A 24,648-nucleotide genomic window follows, 5' to 3' on the forward strand; every position below is an offset into this window, starting at 1 on the left:
GCGAAATCTGTTAGAAGACCAAGGCAGGCTTGCAGAGGAGCAGGGAGGTGAGTAGATTTTCGCTTCATTTAGATTGGTAGCAACACAGATGAAGAGAAGGCAGTGGGTTTTGCAAATATTTGGCATACAGTGTAGGAAAAGGTACTATTCATTGACATGAATCTGAGGGAAGAGCAGGTTGGCAGCTTGGATGCTGCTGTGAGGGTGTTCGTGTGAGGTGACCTTTAGCTTTCCTGGTGGCTCTGGTGGACAGTCAGTTAGATAGATGAGTCTGGAATTGAGAGAGCAGTTAGAGATGTGAAATTGATGATTCCCCACACACAGGTAGCTTTAGAAACCATGGAAATGGGTGTGTCAATTTCAGGAATCAGTGGAGATGAGTGGAAAAGGAAATACGCCAGGGGCACCTTAAGTCTTAGAGGTCAGGCAGAGGGGCAGGAATGAGTTAAGCACATTTAATTCCAACAAAATTCCTGTAGGCATGTATTATATTTTTATTTTACACAGAAAACACAGTCTCAGAAGATTAAGTGGATTGCTCAAGGTCACAGAGTGTACAGTCAAGCTGGATATTTAAACCCAGGAGGACTGTTGGAAACACAACCTCTCTTCTTTAAAGCCCAGTGTTCTCAATGTCCTTCCAAGTGAAAAGAGAAAATTCCACATATATTTCAAAATATCCATAAACTAGAGTACAGACTTGTTGTTTTAAGGACATTTTAGAACCCCACAGGAATGATGGCATAGGAGAGACATGCTTCTACCTGAAGCATACGAGTATGTTGTGTTGAAATTTAGGAAGACAGTGCTAGATGCAGTTCTTAAGTCCAAGTACAAAATCATAAATAATGCTAATTAAATACACAGCACCGATCTCAAAAGAATGTATGTGATTGTGGATATTTATTGCCTTGAAACAGATATTGGCCACTAAGGGCAAGATCAGCTGATATCCACGCTGATTATAGTCCTTTTGATTAATGACTATTTTGATTATTTCTGAGTCAAAGCCACTTTTCAGATTTGCATTTATGTACTTCCAGAGGTTACTTTTCAAATATCAATTACTTTTTATGCATGAACCAGACTTAGATTTCTAACAGCAAGAGCAAAAGTTGAAGCAGCAGCAACGACAATGGCTGGGGTTATTGACAGTTTCCTACCAGCCAGGCCCTCTGCTAAGAGCCACGGATGCAGTATGTCATTTATTCTTCATAATAAGGCTGTATGTTCTAGTTTTGCCTCCATTTTACAGATGCAAGAAACTTACATTTGTAGAAGTTAAGCTAATATATGGCAAAGTTGAATCTGAACCAACGTCTAAGTCTAAACTTTGCAATACCCAACTTTCTTCTGTACTATTTGCCAGAGAAATTATTACTTAGAAGCACATATTATGCTTTTCTGCAGGAGAAAATCATGGTGAGCTTTGAACGTGGCTATTGCTAGGTAGCTGGTTTACCTTCTTCCTCTGTAATTAGCTAAGCAGATAGGTTAGGGAGGTGGGCTTTGAATTCAGAGCGCCTATAAACATATCTCTTGGTTTGCGAAGCAACAATAGTTATTATTTAACACATAATTAGCAACAGTGACTGTGCTAATCATTGATAATTCAACTTCCTTCCAAGCTGCTTTGTATACCCACACATTTCACAGCAGACGCCCACAAGCTGAATAATATACTTTGATAATCAGCAAGCTGTGAGATTTTACTTGTGATAATCTTGTATTCTTAATATGATAGATTGGCTTTTTGTGTTTAACTAATAGCTGGTGTATTTCTTAAGTGATATCGATGCAGCAAAACTCCTCTGTTATGAAAGCAATAATTGTTCCTAGGAATATTTCCCTTAATAACTTTATTTTAATATCAAAATATTATTCAGTTACTTAGATGATTCCCAGGAACAATCAGCACTTCATTCATGTCTTAGTTCAGTTCATCTTAACCAATGTTTATTGATCATCTACTTATGTTCCTTGGGGGCTAAAAGAAGATAATAATAATTATTATAATTCAATAATTCATGAAAGCTTTTAAAAAGCTTGCAATCAGGTGTGCTGGTTATGGGTGTGCATGGATAAGACAAATTTATAGAAATGTGAATATAGCTTTGATAAGAAGAGATGGGACTGGAATGTAAGTTTTGGAGTAACTGAACAGTTTCAAATGATACAGCATCCACACAAGTAGAGAAAAAGCTGGCAGAGTTGGAGGTCTTTAAAGAACCAGAGTAGGAAGAAGTGAGTTAATTACAGGGTGACATTTATTAACAATAATGTTAGGAAAGGAGGAGATTGGATGACAACTGGAAGAGTGTATCAGTGGAGCAGAAGGGTCAGGTAGAGAACACCGAGCAAGCCGGATTTCTTTAATGAGGAGCCAATAAAAATCCAAAGAATCTATAAGATTGTAACAGTAGGTACAGAAAACAAAGAATATTTCCATAATGCCTTATCCCAAGGGTAAGTCAAAAACTAATGGTGAGTTAATCATAAGGGAGTCAGAATCTGCGTGCCACACGTACTAGATTCAAAGATTAAGGATGCAAGAAATTTCATACCTTGTGGTTGACTTAGATAATTGGCTCAGTCTTATTAGTATCATCTGAAAATCACCTGCTAAGCTACATATCAGCTTAGGATGACAAGGGCTTCCCTGGTTCCTCAGTCGGTAAAGAATTTGCCTGCAGTGCAGGGGACCTGGGTTCGATCCCTGGATTGGGAAGATGCCCTGAAGGAGGGCATGGCAACCCACTCCAGTATTCTTGCCTGGAGAATCCCCTGGACAGAAGAGCCTGGTGGGCTACAGTCCATGGGCTCACAAAGAGTCGGACACAACTGAACAACTTAGCACAAAAACAACAAAGGGACGGTTCAGTCAAAATAGCCATGTTTTCAGCATTGCAACTCTTTCAAATAATTCTTATGTGTGCATGTTTATCTTTTATAAAAAGAAAGAGCAATGCTGCTGCTGCTGCTGCTGCTGCTAAGTCGCTTCAGTCGTGCCTAACTTTGTGCGACCCCATGGACTGCAGCCTACCAGGCTCCTCCGCCCATGGGATTTTCCAGGCAAGAGTACTGGAGTGGGTTGCCATTGCCTTCTCTGAGAAAGTGCAATACTTGAATGCAAATACCAGTGCAGTCTTTACTTGTCACTGGCAGCAAACTTGATTTTTAAAAATTTTGCCAACATGGCCCCCTCCCAGATGGTGGGAGAGGCAATGAGGCTGCAGAGCAAAAAGGGTACCAGGATTCAGGCCATCTGCCTTCACCTCCCAGTGCTTCCACTGACTGGTGATCATTGTTTAAACTCTTGGAGCCTTGGTTTCCTCATCTGTGAAACAAGGGTGTGTATATACATGATTTGAAATATTTCTATCTTCACTTGTCCCTTCTCATTGCCACTCAGGAGCACACATCTTTCTTTTCCAAGACTGACATTTTTGCCCTTGTATCTATCCCATTCCACCTCCATTAACTGACTGTTAGCCAGTTAAGAATTTCTCTCTCTCTTTCTTTTCCCCGCAAACCTCACATAGCTGTTTTTACTGTCTCTTTTGCCTGAGTGTAATACTAAATTGATACCTCCTTATTCTAAAGGAACACTCTGCCTCTGGTTACACCATGCTTCTTTTTTTCTTTTTTTGTTAAACTTAAAACAATCATTTAAACTAGCTGCCTTGTTCTCTCACTATGTCCTCACTCCTTCACTCTCTTTAGTCTGAATTCTGCCCCAGTCCACATTGTTCCCCTGCATCTGCCCTCCTGGAGGTCACAGATGAAAACTGACCCTTCCACCACATTGCATGCTCCTGACTCATTCTCTGCTTGGAAAATGGTCTTCCCCTCCATCTGTCAAAATCCCACATGCTCCTGGTTCTCCAGCTACCTTGATTAACTTTCCTCATCTTCCGTTTTGTCAATATTTCTTAAGAATCTTTCCATGTTTCAATTCTGTTATCTTTTTTCTCCCTATATTTCCCTTGCTACACTCAAGATTTTAATTTCTATGTATATATATACACATGTGTGTGTATATATATATATATATGTATATATATCTTCCCTAATGGCTCAGCAGGTAAAGAATCTGCCTGCAATGCTGGAGACACAGGAGATGCAGGCTCAATCCCTGGGTCTGGAAGCTTCCCTGGAGAAGGAAATGGCAACCCACTCCAGTATTCTTGCCTGAAAAATCCCATGGACAGAGTAGCTTGGAAGGCTACAGTCCAAAGTGTCACAAAGAGTCAGACACAACTGAGAAACTAAGCACACACACACATAAATATAGTCCCAAATTTATAATTGGAACAAGGAATTTGTAAATGCCTGCTGAAAATCTCCTTGTGGATAGATTCTGAGCAGATCACTTTACCATATCCAAAATAAAATTTATTTATTTCTCTAATGAATGTGCCTAGTCTTCTCTAGAACTTCATGAAATCACCATCTATTGACATATAGCCCTAGCGTCAAAATTTCCTAGAGTTGCCTTAACCCTTCCTTACCCTTATAAATCCTCATGCCTAGTCACTCACCACCTTCTGAGTTTACGGCACCGTGAGTCTAAATCCACCCATCACTTCATGACTCATCTGGCTGTGCCTCTCATCGTTTGTCAACAAGTTGGTCATAGACTCCTAGTTGGTCTCCTGTCCCCAGATTCTTAGAATGCCAATCAGTCTGCACATTGTTCTTCTCAACTGTGCAAAGACATGCACAGGCTATTCTACTACTTCCTGGAAAAACTGACTACACAATTTACGTACTTTGATTTTATGGATTATTTCCGTTCATTTCCTCCATAAGCATGGTATTTACTGTTTACTTTGTTTAAGACTGAGCCAGGTTACACAGACAAATTTTCTCTAGTGATTAGAAGTATTGCACACAACTAGAGTCTTCTTTAAAGACACATGTTCAAAAGTTTCTAGGGAGATAATATTTTAGGAAGATAGACTTTGGGGTCTGACTGATCTTGATTTGGTCTGCAAACTGCCAAGCTAAACATCAAAAATTTCAACTCTACTAATAATACCCAACACTTAAACAGCACGTCCTTTATGTCAGGCACTGTTCTAAGTGGTATTTATTTTATGTAAAATTTGAAACTATGAGAGAAAGAGAGGGATATTATTATCCTCCTTTTTTTTTTTCTGGCAAAATAACAGGCTTAAAGACATTGAGTTATTTGTCCAAGAGCTGGTATTTGAATATAGACATTTGAATCTCAGAGTCAATGCCTTTAATCACCACTGTATACCATTTCCAGAGCAAAAATATAAGGGTTCGTGTGCACTATAATATATGCAATTCATCTGGCAAGGGCTCAATACTTGTCATTTGTCACTTTACCTTCTTCTCTGTATGTCAAAAAACAAAAGTTATTCTGTTTTAAAATTGTTAATGGTTTCTGTATATGTATGTTTTGCTTAGGCAATAAGCTAGAATCTTCTTTCTGGTAGGTTTTATTTTTTGTATTCTTCAAAAGAGTTCCAAACCATGCCTTGCACATTGTCAATTCTCAACAAATGTTTGTTAATTGACTGAGCGGATGAAGATCTGTTTTTATTTGCAGAGGATAAAATTTAGGTTTCTCAGACCTTGTTCTTATTTTCCATATGTAAAAAAGAAAACAAAAGAGTACATGCATAAAACATAAACATATTTTATATTTAAGTAAGTAGATAAACAGTTAGATAGATAAGGCTTTGAAATGTATTATCCAGTTGCTTCCTTTTTTAAGTGTCAAAGGCAGGAAATAATTGACTCTCAGGCTAATGTACCCTTCATGAACCCAAATGAACTTATACAAAATGATCATTGGTATTGCTCAAAAAGATGGCAGGAAGTGTCAGGAGAAAAGGTGAGATTATTGTAGTGGCTTTGGAAATAAAGGATGATTTCTCTATGGCTCCAAACATCTGAACATAGAACATAAACCTTTTTTTATTTCATGTAGTTTTAAGTTTCTGGAACTTTTCCCAGTTAAATTGAGTGCATTTCATTCCAATGTTGCTTTGGGTTGCTGTTGTATTTTTAGGGTCAATATTTAAGAAAACATTCATTAAATACTTAGTCTGTTTATTTACTATTTACTTTTTATTATACAAATTACTATATACTTTTTAAAGCTATTTACTTTTTATTGTTCAAATTCACGATGTAAGGGACTGAAAAGTAGAATTTTTAACTCAAGTGCCCTGACTGTATCCACACTTCCCCACTTTCTGCCCTGAAGGAACATCATAGCACTAACTTATATTCAGATTCATACATCTGCCCTCAATTATACATAAGGGTTTTTTGCTCCTTCTCTTTCAATATTTTCTATCAAGAAGGGATATTTTGAGTTTTCCAGTTTTCATATAACTCTTAATTCTAAAGAAAACTTGAAGGAAAAAAAATCACTAAATTTCTAATTATATTTTAAGCACTTTCTAAAAAAAATGTTTTGGCCAAATTCCCATGATTAGGAGAATTACAAGATCAGACAATTAGGGAAAATAGTTACTGAAACATTTTTCTCCAAGTGCTACAATGCTCTCAATCTGTCATTGAAAAATGGATGAATACATTCAAAGAGTCCAGGGAACAGTTAAATAAAAGAAAGAGAATTTTGTTGATGCATTGGGTAAGAACACAAAGACCAAGGGCAAACTCAGTATGGTTATTTTGATGATATCAAGTAATTTCACAGGAATGGTGGAAACCAGCAGTTCTCTAACACCAACAAAGTAAAAAAAATAAAAATAAAAACTTGGTCTAAATTTTAGAAAAGACTTATAGAGAAGACTGAGATGTAGAATCTCTTTCTTTGGGGGATTCATGAGAAAAGATAGAAGTCTAGCTTTCAGAAAGGGATTAAGTACATTTCCTGCCTTGAATTAGGAGATGCATTGAATAAATCCTTTCTGGCACTGGGAATTTCAGAAGTCTCTCACTTATAAACCAAATGTCTTTCTAAGGTTCTTTTCAAAGTCAGTCATTGGAGTACACATGATGGATGTATACTCATAGAATCAGTAAATGCACATGGTAGTCTGTGTAATATTGTCCCTAAACTGCTCTGTTAGGGTTGTTTTTTGTACATTAAGTTCCTATTCTTTCCAGAATGGAGAATGACATTTTTTGAATTTTGAATTTCTTGAAACATCTTGTAAATAACTCAGAAAGTTTACAGAGTTTGTGACTCTGCTTCCTACAGAGTGGTTTTCCCTGAATTTTTCTATGAAAAGGACTTAAATCGTGTTCCAGGGCATCATCAACAGTGCCCACCTTCCAGAAACTCTGACTATTATCTGTCCTTAGTCCTTAAAATTATACCTTGGGTGTAGAACCAGATTGAACTCTCACAAAACACTGTGGACTTTCAAACTATTGTTACATGCTGCTAAGTCACTTCAGTCATGTCCAACTCTGTGCAACCCCATGGACTGCAGCCTACCAGGCTCCTCCGCCCATGGGATTTTCCAGGCAAGAGTACTGGAGTGGGTTGCCATTGCCTTCTCCTAATTCTTACATAGTACCAAGTATTTTTACATAGTTTACTTCATTTAATTCTTACAATATTCATATGAACTATGACTATTTTAGATATGAGAAAATTAAGTCTTGGAAGAACTTATTATTGTGACTGAAAGTGGAATTTTTAACTCCAGTGTCCTGTGTCCAAGAGTCTGAATTTTCTGCTCTGAAGTAGCATCACACCACTCATTCAGATTCATATATCTGTCCTTAGAATACTTTATTACTGCCATTTTTTGTAATTGTCCAATTCTTCAAATATTTTTCAATCCCAACACCAAATCTTCTGTAATGAGCAATTCTGTTTACTACTCATCATTTAAGTTTAAATGTCAGTTGACAAACCCTACACAAATTGTCCCATGTAAACAATCCCTTTCACTTTAGGTAACTAGCATTTGCAATATTATTTATAATAAAAAGTGTCTTCTGTGTTTCGAGACACAGGAGAGGTGGGCTCGATCCCTGGGTTGGGAAGATCCCCTGGAGGAGGAAATGGCAACCCACTCCTTATTCTTGCCTGAAAAATCCAATGGAGAGAGGAGCCTGCTGGGCTACAGTCCATGGGGTTGTGAGGTGGACATGACTGAGCAACTGGGAACCCACGCACGTGTTTGGTGAGAGTGATTACCCAGGAGTTATTTTATCCAAGCTGACCTTGGAATCTACAAACACCTGTTAATTCACTATGTCCTACATATCTAACTCTATTGAAAGGAGCAGAAGGGAGGTTTCTAGACCTATAGCAGTCCTGATGGGGAACAAAGGAGGATTAACTCAACATAGCTCTCTCTCTCTCTAGATTCTCTGAAACAGGTAAAAATAATTCTTATAATTTGTATGCTGTCCATTTATCAAATCATCAACCCAATCATTTTACTTACATATTGAAATGCTCAGCGAAGATCAAGTTGGTAGAGGTACCAGTGATTGTTGTCAGTCCACCAATGGTAGAAGAATAAGCAATGCACAAACACATAAGTTTACACATCATGTGGTCCTTCTTTGTTCGATATTTGTTTCCAGAATTTGTGCCTGAATTCTGTTCAACAATAAAATGTACCATGAGAAGAGCTCTATTTGTGGTCCTAAGAAGCAGTCATAGCATTTGTTATGGACTGAATATGTATGTCCATCCCACCCCCAATTCATATGTTGAGGCCCTCACGCCCAATATGATGGTATTTGGAGGCAGGGACTTTGGAAAGTAATGGGGTTAGAGGAGATCATCACGGTGGGGCCCTGGCATGATGGGATCAAAGTTCTTACAAGAGGAGACACCAAAGAGCTTGATTTCTCTCTTTCTTTCTGCCATGTGAGACCACAGAGAGAAGGCAGCTGTCTGCAACCTAAGGAGACAGCTCTCATCAGACACTAATCCTGCTGGTTTCCTGATCTTGGATTTTCAGGTTCTAAACCTGGGAGAAACAAATTCCTGTTGTTTAAGTCACCCAGTCTATAGCATTTTGTCAGAGCAGCCCAGTAATGCAGCATTTATCTTTCCATCAACAGAAATGTTAACAAGAAAAAATACGTAACCACTGAAATACCTTTACATAGTTTCATGCACTCATCCTTCTTTCTTATTTCTGAGCCAGCTCTTACCCACTTTCCTCCCTTCTCACCAGGGCTCCCAAATCTTTCCAGGGCTTTCCCTCTGAACTGGTGGCACATGGTCACTGAATTCCTAAATCTCTTTTGGGAGTGTCTCTCTACGTTGGCACCTTAACTGGTCCTCTCCAGAGGATACCACTACTTCTGAAATTGAATGTTTTCAACCCCTTATACTTCAGCACTGAGAGATGGAGTCAGTGTCCTCTTTGTTCCCCACCCTCTTCCAGAACATTAATCTCCTACTGACATGAGAATAAATCAATTTTTCTTTAAGCTCATGTCATTTGGCTATCTCTTTCCCTGCCCATTCTTTTGAATAGGATGTTCTGATCTCCTGATCACCCACTGCTATCAATTAAGATGACATTCCCATCTGGCCCACAAGACTCCTCCATCCTGAAAATCCTGTCAAGCATCTGGATAACTGGATGATCTTTATGAATACCCCTCAGAGATCCCAGTCTTACAGATGTTTTTGAAAAATCTCATATCCAGAGACCTTCAATCTGCTCTTCCTCAGTCACCCTGTGCTCTAATTCCTGGACAACATATCTTCCAATGACTCCATCTGAAAAAATCACTATTTTTAATTTTTTTTTTTAAGGATAGAACTTAAGGTGCAAGACAAAAGCAACTTCATTCCTTCTCTCACGTGTGGCCCATTTAACACACTCTCTTGGTCTGACTGTTGCTATCCAGATTGCTGAAATCTGGAATAGAATCTATAATTTTTGTGTCACTTCATTTAGTCAAGAGTTTTCAGTCATGTTTAGCAAAAAAAAAAAAAAAAAGCAACCTCATTTCATTAGCTGGAATGAAGAATCCTCTATTTAATTACAAAAGCCCACTTTCACTGTCAAACTACACAAAAGAATTGCCTATATTCACCTGTTCCATTTCTTTAACCTTTCTAATCTGGCTTCTTTCTCTTCAATCAGCTCAACGTGCACTTGCTATGATTTTTTATAACCTCCATATTACAAACTCAGTAGCTATTGTTCATTCCCAGGTTTGCAGATTTCTCCTGTGCATGCACACTAAGTCACTTCAATCATGTCTGACTCTTTGCGACACCGTGGACTGTAGCTCACGAAGCTCCTCTGTCCAGGGGGTTCTCCAGGCAAGAGTACTGGAATGGGTAGCCATTTTCTTCTCCAGGGGATCTTGCAGACCCAGGGGTCGAACCTGTGTCTCTTACGTCTCCTGCCTTGGCAGGCAGGTTCTTTACTACTAGCGCCACCTGGCAAGTCCCTGGAGACTTCTCAGCAGCACCTAAAAGAGTTGATGACTCCTTCTCTCTGGAGAACTCTTCTTTGGGCTCTGTGACATTTCAGTCTTCTGGTTTTTCTTCTTCATCTCTGCCTGTTCCTCTGTCTCCCTTGCCTGTTCATTCTCCTTGATGCGTCCTTAAAACTGGAGTTCCCTGGGCTTCCCTGGTGGTTCAGTGGTAAGGAATCTGCCCACCAACGGGGGAGACTAGAGTTTGATCCCTGATCCAGGAGGATCGCACATGCCTCAGGGCAACTCAGCCCACTGGCCACAACTATTGAGCCTGTTGCTGTAGAGCCCGGGAACTGCAACTATGGACCCATGTGCTGCAACTACGAAGCTCGGTGCCTCGAGCCTGTGCTCTGCAGTAGAAGAAGCCTCTGCAAAAAGAATCCTGTGCAACGCAATGAAGAGGAGCCCCCACTCGCTGCAACAAAGACCAGCACAGCCGAAAACAAACAAAAAAACCCTGGAGTTTCCTGAAACCCTGTCACAGGTGCTTGCTTGTCTCTTCTCACAGTAAAATTTCTCCTTAGGGATTTTCATACATTTCACTGGTTTAATGAAAGAGAAAATCACACCACCTAACTTGTTTTCAGCCAGGCTTCTCCTTTTACCTATGAATCCAACAGACTGTCCAACTTAATTTGAATGTCTCAGATAAAACTCCAATCCCCAAATATTCAAAACCAAACTCATTCTTTCCTTCCTCAAATCCTCCTCTTCAGGATCATCTACAGAAGATAATAGCATTACCACCCCCATGATTACAAACACTTAGAGTGTGCTGAGTATACAAAAACACTGCTTTAAGTTAAAATCAAATAAATGCTTTAATTCACATTTTTCTTACAACATAATGAGAGAGGTACTACCATTATCTGATTTTACGTATGGAGATGTGAAGCACAGAGAGGCTGGGTGGCTTGCTTATGGTCACAGAGCCTGGAAATGGCAGACTTAAGTTTGGAGACCATGCAGGGCTCATACCACAGCACTCTCAGCCACTATACTACATTGCTTGTCCTTAAAATTCTCCTCATTCTCATCCCACTAAATTCTATCAATCGTATCTACTGAAAAATGTCTGGACTCTGCTGGTTTTTCCCATCTCCACTATCACTTGCTCTAAGTCATCATTATCTCTGATTTGGGTTATTGTAAGAGGAACCAGAGATCAAATTGCCAACATCCTTTGAATCACTGAAAAAGCAAGAGAATACCAGAAAAACATCTACTTCTGCTTCACTGATTACGCCAAAGCCTTTGACTGTGTGGATCACAATAAACTGTGGACAATTCTGAAAGAGATGGGAATACCAGACCACCTGACCTGTCTCCTGAGAAATCTTTATGCAGAAATCTGTACGAAGCAACAGTTAGAACTGGACATGGAACAACAGACTGGTTCCAAGTCAGGAAAGGAGTACGTCAAGGCTATATATTGTCACCCCGCTTATTTAACTTACGTGAAAAGTACATCATGAGAAATGTTGGGCTGGATGAAGCACAAGCTGGAATCAAGATTGCCAGGAGAAATATCAATAACCTCAGATACGCAGATGACACCACCCTTATGGCAGAAAACGAAGAAGAACTAAAGAGCCTCTTGATGAAAGTGAAAGACGAGAGTGAAAAAGCTGGCTTAAAACTTAACATTCAGAAAACTAAGATCATGGCATCTGGTCCCATCACTTCATGGCAAATAGATGGGGAAACAATGGAAACAGTGACAGACTTTATGTTTTGGGGCTCCAAAATCACTGCAGATGGTGACTGCTGCCATGAAATTAAAAGACACTTGCTCCTTGGAAAAAAGCTATGACCAACCTAGACAGCATATTAAACAGCAGAGACATTACTTTGCCCACAAAGGTCCATCTAGTCAAAGCTATGGTTTTTCCAGTGGTCATGTATGGATGTGAGAGTTGGACTGTGAAGAAAGCTGAACACCGAAAAATTGATGCTTTTGAACTGTGGTGTTGGAGAAGACTCTTGAGAGTCTCTTGGACTGCAAGGAGAACCAACCAGTCCATCCTAAAGGAAATCAGTCCTGAATATTCATTGGAAGGACTGATGCTGAAGCTGAAACTCCAATACTTTGGCCACCTGACGTGAAGAACTGACTCACTGGAAAGACCCTGACGCTTGAAAGATTGAAGGTGGGAGGAGAAGCTTGAAAAGATGATACTGTAGTAAGGTGCAAAGATTGAGGACCAGAGAGACAGTAGTAGAGAGCAATGGGCAGGAAAATAGAGCTCTTAAGAAAGTCTGAGATGAGCCACTAATTAAGACAATGATTGGTACAGAAACTCTAAAAAGGAGTAGGAGAGTCCTTAGCAAATTGATCTGCTCAAGACAGTAGTTTCAAGAGTGTTCGACCCTAATTTTAGAGTGTTTGACCCTAATCTTAAAATGATGTTGGAATAAGTCACTCTGGGTAGACAGTAAGATTCAGACCCTGAGATTACATGTTTGCAGATTTATCTGAACTAATCACTACATTTATCTATGAGTGGAGCAGGAATTTGTGTGTGTGTGTGAGGTATCTTTTCTTTGAAATTGGGAGAGGGAAAAAAAAATCCAAAGCAAAGAAGGGAGAAACAAAGCATCTAGGGGCTGAAGCTGGAGACATTCAGGGATGAGGTGGGCAGAGGAAATCTCTTGCGCTGCTGACAAAGGACAGAGACAAGGATATATTGTGAGCAGGAAAGAGCTTACTTTATGTTTCTTGATGAGAGACGTACATGAAATTAAATGTATACAATGATGTAGTTTTTTAAAAATAAAACATTTATCCACAAATACACAAAAGAAATTATACTGAAATGAAATATATCAGATATGAGAGTGCCTGCTACTTTCTTGATACTGTTTCTATCTTCCACAATATAAAATAATTTTTTTAATATATAAAAGAATCATAGAGTACAGATATTTAGAGATAATCTGGTACAAAGACCTACATTTTCAGAAGAACAAAATAAGTCTCAATGTGACATAACGGTCCCAGCAGAAATGAAGCAGATTTCTGTGTATCTGAGTTTCCTTTCAGTGATTTCCCTTGTGTCATTTTGCCTTCCAGAACACACTTTTTATTTATGTGAGTTTTTTAATCTATACCCAAAACTTTACCTCTAATTACTTTTCATATTGCTTTCACAACAGCAACTGCAACCTAGTGTATTTTTATTCAATTCCAATTCTGTCATCATACATTTGTAGTTCCGATAATATATGACATCTTAGACCGACCTTGTGAGTATGTCTTCTACAGCTTCTTTCAAGTAACTGAAAACATTTTGTCCAGGACATGACCAAGTTCAGAATCCTAAGACACTGTGAAATGGGTAGTACTCCAGGGACATTTCAGAACAGAAATCCCGCAGGTGCCGATATAACTCACTATTGCCACCTGGTGGCAGTGATTGTGGATTCTGGGGCATGTTATACACCGACCCCAGGTGCTATTATAATAAAGGAATCACTATGGACTATACCAGTCTCCACTGCTCTGTACAAAATAATTCAACTGGGTGAGTGTGGTATAAAAACATTACGGGTTATATTTATATTTAAACGTTTATGCAAGGCTAATTGCACAAAATATTAGTTCCTGCTAATCATTTTCTGCTTGTGAAAGTTTAAAATCTTCCAGCTCTTTTTGAGCATTTTTTGCATTTTAGGGGCTTCCCTGGTGGCTCAGATGGTAAAGCGTCTGCCTACAATGCGGGAGACCCGGGTTCGATTCGTGGGTCGGGAAGGTCCCCTGGAGAAGGAAATGGCAATCCACTCCAGCACTCTTGCCTGGAAAATCCCATGGACGGAGAAGCCTGATAGGCTATAGTCCATGGGGTCCCAAAGAGTCGGACACGACTGAGCGACTTTACTTTAATTTTGCATTTTAATACTATTCCTGTGGTATCATTTCTCAGTTGAAGGTATTAGAGTTAAAATTCCACTATGTTACATGATGAGAATTAAGCTTTCTTTCACAGCCTCCTCCACTGAACACACTTAAGACTTCTCAAGTCTCCATCACCCTCCCATTATGGCTATCATAATTTTGCTTAGAGCAGAGTTCAGCATTCAGAATGTCGTCTAGAGATCTACTAACAACTGAGAAATCAGATGTATATATTACTTTTCTTGTTTTGTGTCCCCTGCTTACTTGATCAGTTTTCTAAGTGGATACTACTAAATCAGCCCAAAATATTCCCTGGTTATTTAAATGTTTTCTCTGAAAAAGAAAATGATGCGACACCTAATCTACAACAAAGTGATGTGAAAGTCGTTCAGTCGTGTCTGACTCTTTGTGACCCCATGGACCACACAGTCCCTGGAATGCTCTAGGCCAGAATATTGAAGTGGGTAGCCCTTCCCTTCTCCAGGGCATCTTTCCAACCCAGGGACTGAACCCAGGGACTGAACCCAGGGATTGAACCCAGGTCTCCGGCATTGCAGGCGGATATTTAATCTACAACAATATTCTACCAATTCTGTTGTCTTAGAGACGTCTCTTCAGGGCTTTCCTGTCTGCCCTACGTCTAGTCATTTTCTTACTCTAGACCTGCAAGGAGCTATCTAGACTTAAGTTTACCCTCTTCCTTCATTGATAGTTCGACTGGGTATTGATTTCTAGGTTGAAAACAATGTTACTTAGATTTTTGAAGGCATTCTACCCTGATTGCCCGTGAGTTTCCAGGATTGCCCTAAAGAAGTCTTCTGTTATTCATGTTTTTTATCCAAAGGAATTGGTTTTTCTCTCTTTCTGGAAACTTTTAGGGTCTTCTCATTCACTGTATTCTGAACTCTCAACGTCCTTCCCTATGTGTATCTGTCCCATCCATCTTGCTGGTACCCAGTGCGAGCTTGTCATAAAAATTATATTTTTCCATTATGGAAGTTTTCTTGAATTTTGATAGAATCTTCTCCATTTTCTCTACTCTTTTTCTGAAACTCCTATCTCTTCTGTTCTTGCTTATTCCTTTTATACTAAAGTTTCTACTTATATTTCATGTCTTTACATTGTATTTAGTATTTTATAAATTTATTTCCTATTTTACTTATATATGTTCTGCTTCTTGTTCCTCTATTACAGAATGTCCTTCATATTTCATGAATGCAGATTCTTTGCTTCCCTCTCTGAATATATCAATGATAGCTTCTTTTCTTGCGTTTTCATCTTTTTGCACAGTCTGTTTCCTGCAAGTTTCTGTTTTCCTTTTCTTTGTTTAAGTCTCTCCCTTCCATGCCTGAGGCTGTCTTCAGATATCCAGGAACTTTGGTGCTTTGCTCATATTTAAAGCAGTGAAAAGCTGGCTGGAATCCTTGTACATGTGCTTTGGGATTTGTTGGTAAATGTGGGCTCATATCTAGTATCATCTGATTGGGGCTTTTGGGGGAGAAAACCCAATGCTATATATTTTCATCTTTTCTCTTATACTGGCTGCATTACCCCAAGAAAAACCTCCCTGGCCTCTTGCCTACTGACACGAGGAGGGAATAAGTCTGGTTACTGGGGCTAGCAGGTGGAAGGCAGGGTTCTCACCATTCAACATATAAATGGTCAGTCAGTATCTCTGTTTTCATCATGAAATTATCCCCGATTCGGAACTGCATCAAGTTCTCCTTACCCTCTGTGTCACCTGTCTAACAATTATGCTTCTGTTCGGTGGAGGAGGGACAGCTGCATCCATGGAGACTTGGGGGAGAAACTTGTATATTTAACTGTTTCTTAAACAATTTTTTAAGTACCTTCACTTTTCAACATTTTAAAAACTTTGAGGGCTACTGATAGGTAAATTAGATTGCTTATTTTCTTTCCTCACTGTTGACTAGAATTTCACTTTCATTGACTAATTGAGGCATTTCCCACCTATGCTTTAACTTTCCATGTTTCAAAGTGATTTTGCTGTCATTTTCTCACTCGACATTTTTCTAATTGTGACTTCACCTTAAAAAGTCTATTCTTTTTTTAAATGAAGATTCAGGATAGGGTGAAGGTGAATGGACCTATTTAATCTGCCATCTTATTGGAAGATGCAATATTTCTCTTTTAACTTTAAAATACAAGTGAATAAATGATTCTCGACTAATAACTCTTGCACAGATTGACCTTCGTGGCTCGACAGCATCCACACTGGGGGATGATGGAGAAAACAGGGAAAGGAGAGGAAAGCTCCAGAGTGCATAGAGAGAGTGACATTAGGGCCATGCGACCCTGTTCACTCTTGACGTGTTGAGTTTATATGGTCTTGGTTAAGAGGATAACAAATTATCCTTTCTAGCTTTAATTCAACCAGTCCTTCCACGATGTGCTTCTGGCTTTAAGTGATTTCTACAGGAAGTTACTTAAAAAAACCCTAGAATGAAGACAACATAAGAAAATGTAAGAGGACATCCTTCTCCTACTCTTGATGTAAACTCTTCATGAAGATCTGGTGAGGATATAATCAGCAATAACCTGAAGGACTCAGAAGAGCTGGTAACAAATTTGAAGTTATCAGTAAGATTCCTTGAATGAGGATTTCTATCCACTATAGTTAATAAAGAATTATGATGCATAGTATGAATCAGGATATTAGTTTATACATTAATAGTAATAGTGTAATAAATAGGTATTTAAAATTTAGCACACAAAACTGGACTTTTCATAAAAATTCTGTTTTCATCAATGCTGAAAATCAAGTAAATCCATTATTTATTTTACAAAATGTTATATCCTGTTAAGTATTTAGAAGCTTCCTTTGTAATTTCTTAGTGAAGAACAAAAAACCGAAACATACATGCTATTGCAAAAAAAGATTCTGTTCTTTAATAGTGGTAAAAAATGACTGAAATAATATATAAATAACATAGCAGCACAGGACATCAGTATGTGTGTGTGTGTGTGTGTGCACCTGTGTCTGTGTAGGATTATATAAAAAAGAACAAAGAACAAAAAGATAACAACTGCAAAATAATGCAGGAAAGAGAGATGGAAAGAATAAGTACTTGAAAAACAGAAATCTGGCACTAAAAATTACTCTAAACTTATAAAGTCACAGAAAGTTCAAGTGGATCAATCTTGTCAGGCAAAATTTTCTAACCTGAATAAAAATGCAAAAGCCAACAATATGCTTTTTATAAAAGAAACATCTAAAGTATAAGAACACAGAACTACTGAAACTGAAAGGACAGAAGTCATGCCAAGTAAACACTATCTTAAAGAAAGCTAGTATTGTTATTACACTTTCATCAGACAAACGCTGATTCCAAAATATTACCACTGATTAAAAGGGACAGGCAAAATGGTAAAAGCATTACTTAGCCAGGAATATATAAATATTCTAAACTGATAGGGATGTAATAACATAATCTTAAATTATACAGAAACCAACAATGACAGATCAGGAGACACAGACATATTCACATCATAGAGGGAGATGTCAACAAAACAGCTGCATTCATTGCTGGCTAACCTGACAAAAATTGTTAGGTCATAGACAACTTGACAATCACAACTGGCAAACTTGATCTAAAAGCCTTAGAAAATACTGCACCCAATACGTTGAAAATATGCAGTTCTTTTTAAGTAAAATGAAATATTTATCACAATTGGCCATGGCTAGTCCACAAATCTGCCTCAGCAAGTTTAGAAGAACTGATGTCATACAGACAAGCTTTTGACCACAGGGAATTTATGTTAGAAATAAACAACAAAACAAGAAGTAGCTACAAACGTTTCATTTATTTCAAAATTTAAAACATACATCTAAGCAGCCCATGAATCAAAGACTAATATCATGGAAATCAGAAGACATAAAAAACTGAAAAATATAGAATACAAGGAAAGCGGAAGAAATGGAAGAAAATTTGTCTCCTCAAATTTTTACTTTGGAAGAGAAGAGAAAGTTCAAACAAATAATGCAGATTTATATTTTACAATTAGTGAAACTAAATGGAAAGATACAGTAGACAGAATAAAGTGATCAAAAGAAGAAACTAATAATGTAGAACATGGAATAGGATCAGAAGAGCCAAAAGTTGGTTCTTTGGCAGACTTATATATACAATGTACACTTTGGGAAAAATATTCCAATAGTAGGAATGAAAAGATACAAAGCTAAAAATACTATAGAAATTAAACGGGTAATAAGAGAATATTAAAAACAACATGCAACTAAATTTGAGAGGGAATGCATAAGTTCCTAGAAAAATACAACTAAACCTCAAGGAGAAATTAGAAATGTGAATAATTCTAAACCCAGGAAAGTAATGGAAGAATTGCTAAGTATATATCTGGTATGCCTTTTGCGTTCTCCTTTCTGTTTCCCAGTAGCTGGAACAGAGAATGGATAGAGGGCAATGAGGCAGCCGTCCTGAACCCTGAGGGAGCCATCAAGTGCTGATGATGGCAGAGCAAGAATAGAAACAGTCAAAGTCATCACGATTGTGAAACCGTTATACCAGCCTATTCCTATCTTATTAAAACTATCGTTATTTGGGGTGTTTGTTGAGATGAAGAAGTAATTAATAGAAGTGGTAATACTGAAAAGAACACAAGAAAATGATTAACTTGAAATTCTGGAGACTGTGGCTACCTCCATAAGGGGCTGGATATGATTGTGTGAGGAAAGGAGATGGAATCAAAGAAGAGCTCGTGGGGACTTTTAGAAATTGTTATGTCCTTTTTCCTAAGCTGGGGCATTGGTATAAACCATTTTATCATCTTCTTTAAATTTTTTGTTACATTCTTTAAATATGTATATATTAAAATATCTCACAATCAAGATACTTGAAAAACAATTTGGGGACAAAATAAATGTATCCTTTTGTTAGGAAATATCATTGGACTATGAGAAGAAAAATATTGTTGAGAATTTTAGGAAACAAAACAAACACAGTATTAGAATAAATTCTATGGGAGGTTTATTTTATGGAGATTTATTGTACAGTTAGGGGAAAGTACAGTTGCTTGAACATGGTTAAGCTCATGTTACTTGCTACATAATATTTCCACAATATAAAAAGTGAAGAACCATGCTTTTGTGGTTCAAAATTAAAAGGTATATAGAAGAAAATGCATTGTCAATAGCAAATTATTTCTTTAATAACAAAATGTTTTGTGGAAACCCAGCTAAGTAAACCAATGGAGCCCAGCCAGGGTTTTGACTACAATAAACGTTAAAATCTTGAGTGAGGTTGTGCTCACAGGCTGCTGCTATGATTCTTCTTTTTTTTATGACTGTCTAAATAAATTATTTATTCAGAAGTGAATTCACCTCACCACCTGTTGCTTGTTGTTGTTAGTCTCTGTTGTATCCAACTCTTCTATGACCCCATGGACTGTAGGCCATCAGGCTCCTCTGTCCATGGGATTTCCCAGGCAAGAATACTGGAGTGGGTTGCCATTTCCTCCCCCAGGGGATCTTCCAGACCCAGGGATTGAGTCTACATCTTTGAGTCTTCTGCATTGCAGGCAGATTCTTTACCACTGAGCCACCAGGAAAGTACCACCTGCCTGCTGAATCCCAGTACCTGAATCAGCACCATCTGAATCCCAGTATATGTCAGAAATATCATCGCTTGTTCTGATTTAATACTATTGATAATGAGGCTTCCAAATTCTCAACTGAATGGCATGAGTTCTCATAAATTGGATTAGTGAATAGGATAGTTATAATGTCTTTTAAAACTTCAACTTCATCTTGTGTTCCTAGAGGTGCAGAAAACTGCCAAGTTAAAAAAAAAAAAAAACAAGTAAAATGTATAAACTTTCAGCTATGAGTAAGGACTGAGAAGCCATTGACTAGGTACCGTGACTAGAGTTAACATCACTACACTCAACAATTGAAATTTGCCAGAAGTAGAACCAAAATGCTCTCAAAAAAAGAGAAAAAGATAAATATGTGAGGCAATCAATATGCCAATCAAGCAGGTAGGGGAAACCATTTCACCATGAATAGTTCTTAAAATCACCAATGCATACTTTAAATATCTTATGATCTTTTTTAACATTATTGAGGTATAACTGACAAATAAAATCATAAGATATTTAAAGTGTACATCATGGTGATCTGATCTACATATGCATTATGAAAAGATTATTCCCACCCAGCCCTTAAATACTTCACTTACAGCATGTGTCCCTCCGGCCTTCCTCTCTCTCTCTTTCATTGGTGACACATTCAAGTATCAGTCCCTTAACCAATCTCAACCATACAGTAATATTATCACCTCTAGTCCCCATGTTTTATATTAGGTCCTCTGACCTTATTTATGTTATAGCCAAATGCTTGTACCCTATTGCTAATATCTCCCTGTTTACCCACTCCCACCCCCTGGCTCCTGAGAACCAGTTTTCTATTCTTTATTTCTATGAGTTTTACTTTTATTTTCAAGATTCAATATATAAATGAAACCATGCAGTATTTGTCCTTCTATGCCTGGCTTATTTTACTTAGCATACTGCACTCAAGGTTTATCCATGCAATTGGAATGGCAGAATTGCCTTTTTTTTTTTTTTTCCTCTCATGGCTTAATAATATACCATGGTATATGCATACCACATCTTCTTAATCCATTCATTTATTTTTTCCATATTTTGGCTATTGTGGCTAATGCTACAGTGTGAGTGCAGATATCTCTTCAAGATCCTGTTTTCATTTCCTTTGAATATATACCCTGTAGTGGGATTGCTAAATCCTGTGTTAGTATTTTGATCCATTGTTTTCTATAGTGGTTGCGCCAATTTACATTCCCACCAACAATCCATAGGGGCTCCCTTTTCTTCAACAGCCCTTGTTATCTCTTGCCTTTTGGTGATGCCGTGATTCCTAAAGGGTATGTGATAGCCTTTCTCTCTCTCTCTCTTTCTGCTCACATCTTTATAACCTGCAGAATTTGGCTGGATGGGTAAAGGAAAGTAGGTTGTGTCAAGTGAAGCCTCAGTAGTGCTAAAAACTGGCTTTGCAGGCCAACTATCTTCGCCTGGTCTAGGAAAAGGGAAAAGCAATTTAGAACTTTTTGGAGATTCCTTAAAAAATTGCAAATAGAACTACCTTATGACCCAGCAATCCCACTGCTGGGCATACACACCGAGGAAACCAGAATTGAAAGAGACACATGTACCCCAATGTTCATCGCAGCACTGTTTATAATAGCCAGGACATGGAAACAACCTAGATGTCCATCAGCAGATGAGTGGATAAGAAAGCTTTGGTACATGTACACAATGGAGTATTACTCAGCCGTTAAAAAGAATTCATTTGAATCAGTTCTGATGAGATGGATGAAACTGGAGCCGATTATACAGAGTGAAGTAAGCCAGAAAGAAAAACACCAATACAGTATACTAACACATATATATGGAATTTAGAAAGATGGCAATGACGACCCTGTATGCAAGACAGGAAAAAAGACACAGCTGTGTATAACGGACTTTTGGACTCAGAGAGAGAGGGAGAGGGCGGGATGATTTGGGAGAATGGCATTCTATCATGTATACTATCATGTAAGAATTGAATCGCCAGTCTATGTCTGACGCAGGATACAGCATGCTTGGGGCTGGTGCATGGGGATCACCCACAGAGATGTTATGGGGAGGGAGGTGGAAGGGGGTTTCATGTTTGGGAACACATGTAAGAATTAAAGATTTTAAAATTTAATAAAAAAAAAAGGGAAAAAAAAAAAAAAGAACTTTTGTTTGTAGCACCTACCTGATCTAATTTAAAATGCCATTTCTGCATTTGATCTAGGGGCCAGATATTCTATAATTGATATCTCCCTACTTGGCAGAAATAACAGCCCTAGTCCATGATATTTTATGAACCATGCTTATCACCTTTATAGGGTCCTTAGAATTCTTGGAGAATATTAGAGAGTGGTGTTTTATAGAATTCGATTTTGAATAATAAGGATTTCACCACCAAACTAAACAATATCTAATTAAAAGCAACATTCAATTTGTTCAAGGAAATTTTCCTTTGGACTTTTCCTTTTTGGGGAAACTACATATTATATAAGATGAATGGAAAACAATTATTTTAGGCCTCTCATTAAAAACATACTGAATTTCCAATTCCTTTCATTCAAAGATGCCTAGAGGTTTAGAAATTGAGCTAGTGTAAAAATCTGAGATATTTCTTTGATTAATACCAGTGCTTGAAAGAAGGAAAAAACATAGCAACTTGATTCTTCTTTTAGTATGTAAAAATTGATTTCTGGATACCTAAATTCATTTCTTATGGAAATAATATGAGTGATGATTGGTCTCCCAACTGCTCCACTGGAACCTGACAAATTATTCCCTCATATATGTCAGTGTCTTTTGGGCTCTTCCTTTCCTCTTGTTCCTTTTCTTCTCTAAAAATATTTCAGCAACTTTTGGAGTAAAAAGAATTTATGGGCTAAATACCTACCTATCATTTTTATTCTGGGCATGAGTAGGGAGCTCTGCTAATGTTTGGGCCATTGTCTATGGTGAAAAGGGAACACTGTGAGTCTTTTTCATGTATGCAGCTTAGGAATGAGACTCAGATAGGAGTGCTCCTGAATCATTTCTGGAATCTGAGGAACTGGTGAATATCCATCAGCTTCAAAACCAACATATAATCATCACCATTGGCTGCTTGCTGTAGCAGCAGCAATAGGAAAATTACCATCAAATTATCATTAGCACCTATACCAATACTTTGCAATTCTAATAAGAATTTTAAGACTGATAACGTTTACAAAGAACTCATACAACTCACTAGCAAAAACAACCAACCAATCAAACAAGCAAACAGAATAACCTCCCAGACAATCCAACTGAAAAACAGGCAGAGGAACTGAAAAGACAGGTTCTTAAAGAAGACATCCAAGTGGTCAACAGGTGCATGAAAAGGCGCTTAACATCACTAATCATCAGAGGAGTACAAATCAAAAGCATGTGAGTTATCATCTCACACCTGTTGAAATGGCAATCATTATAGTAGCTTTGGGCTAAGTGAAATAAGTCGGGCAGGGAAAGACAAATACTGCATGGAATCACTTTTATAGGGGCTTCCCTGGTGGCTCAGTGATAAAGAATCTGCCTGCCAGTGCAGGAGATGTGGGTTCAATTGCTGGGTTGGGAAAATCCCCTGGAGAAGGAAATGGCAACCCACTCCAATATTGTTGCCTGGGAAATCCCATGGACAGAGGAGCCTGGTGAGACAAAGTCCATGGGGTAGCAAAAGAGTCAGACAGGACTTAGTGACTAAAACAACAACAGTCATTGATATGGGAAATCCATAAAAGCTGAACGCATAGAATGGAGAGTAGAGTGTTGCTTACCAGGGGTTAGAGGGGAGAGCAGGGGTTGGGATGGGGAGATAAAGGTTAAAGGGTACCTGCTTCCAGTTTTAAGATGAATAAGTTCCAGGTATCTAATGCAGGATTATTATAATTAATAACATTATATACATTAGTTGAAAGTTGCTGAGAGTAAATTTTGAATATTCACACTGCAACAAATGGTAATTATATAATATGATGGAGGTGTTAAATAAAGCTATGGTGGTAATCACTTTTCAATATGTAAGTGTATCAAATCAACACGTTGGTGCTTCAAATGTGTAAAAACATGGCAAAATGGTGTAAATTACCAAAAAACTCTATGCCCTTTTGCTTCTTCTTTTTATTCTTTGAAATTTATTTTAAACCATCCTCTCTCAAAAAGAGTAATATTTGGATCTTTTTTGACTTGCAGTTCACATTCAAAGCCAAACCACACAGGATTTAATTTAATTCAATAAAATGTCTTATCTACTTGATGAAAAAAGTAGAAGACTGAAACATTATGAATATAAATATTCCTTCCATTTTATAGGTAGATTAAGTGGATACAGATTCTCCCACATAATCCGTTAATCTTAAATTATCCAGTTTAAATCTGGCAAAGAACAGGTGCAATTTATTATAATTATAACAACATGTTATAATAATCTACTACATTTATATCTGAGATTTGTAATTGTCAAAATAAAAATCTATCTTAAATGTACAGTATGTGAAAAATACTTTTATGCGACCCCCTATAAACAGCACTTTATTAGAGCAAAAAGTTATCTCTTAATTTTTCTTTTACACCAAGCTAAAATTTTATGTATGAAGTTATAGAACAACCATAGAATCACTGTTCAAAGGCCTAGCTCTTCTCTACCAAACTCAGAACTTTTTATCTTTACTGCCTAAAATAGACCCCAGTTATCTCACATTTCCCTGTTG

The 24,648-nt window shown here is 37.9% G+C and overlaps 1 protein-coding gene across 1 annotated transcript in view; it reads right to left on the bottom strand.

The window, feature by feature from the left end:
• The window catches only part of SLC13A1 (solute carrier family 13 member 1), a 75,565-nt gene that overhangs the window by 23,105 nt on the left and 27,812 nt on the right, over positions 1 to 24,648 (bottom strand). Inside the window, exon 7 of the mRNA XM_068972959.1 lies at positions 8,415 to 8,572. Within this exon, the coding sequence (XP_068829060.1) occupies positions 8,415 to 8,572 (158 nt within the window). The remainder of the gene's footprint in view (positions 1 to 8,414; positions 8,573 to 24,648) is intronic.

This window comes from Capricornis sumatraensis, chromosome 5 (genome assembly GCF_032405125.1).
Source record: "Capricornis sumatraensis isolate serow.1 chromosome 5, serow.2, whole genome shotgun sequence".
Lineage (NCBI taxonomy): Eukaryota > Metazoa > Chordata > Mammalia > Artiodactyla > Bovidae > Capricornis > Capricornis sumatraensis.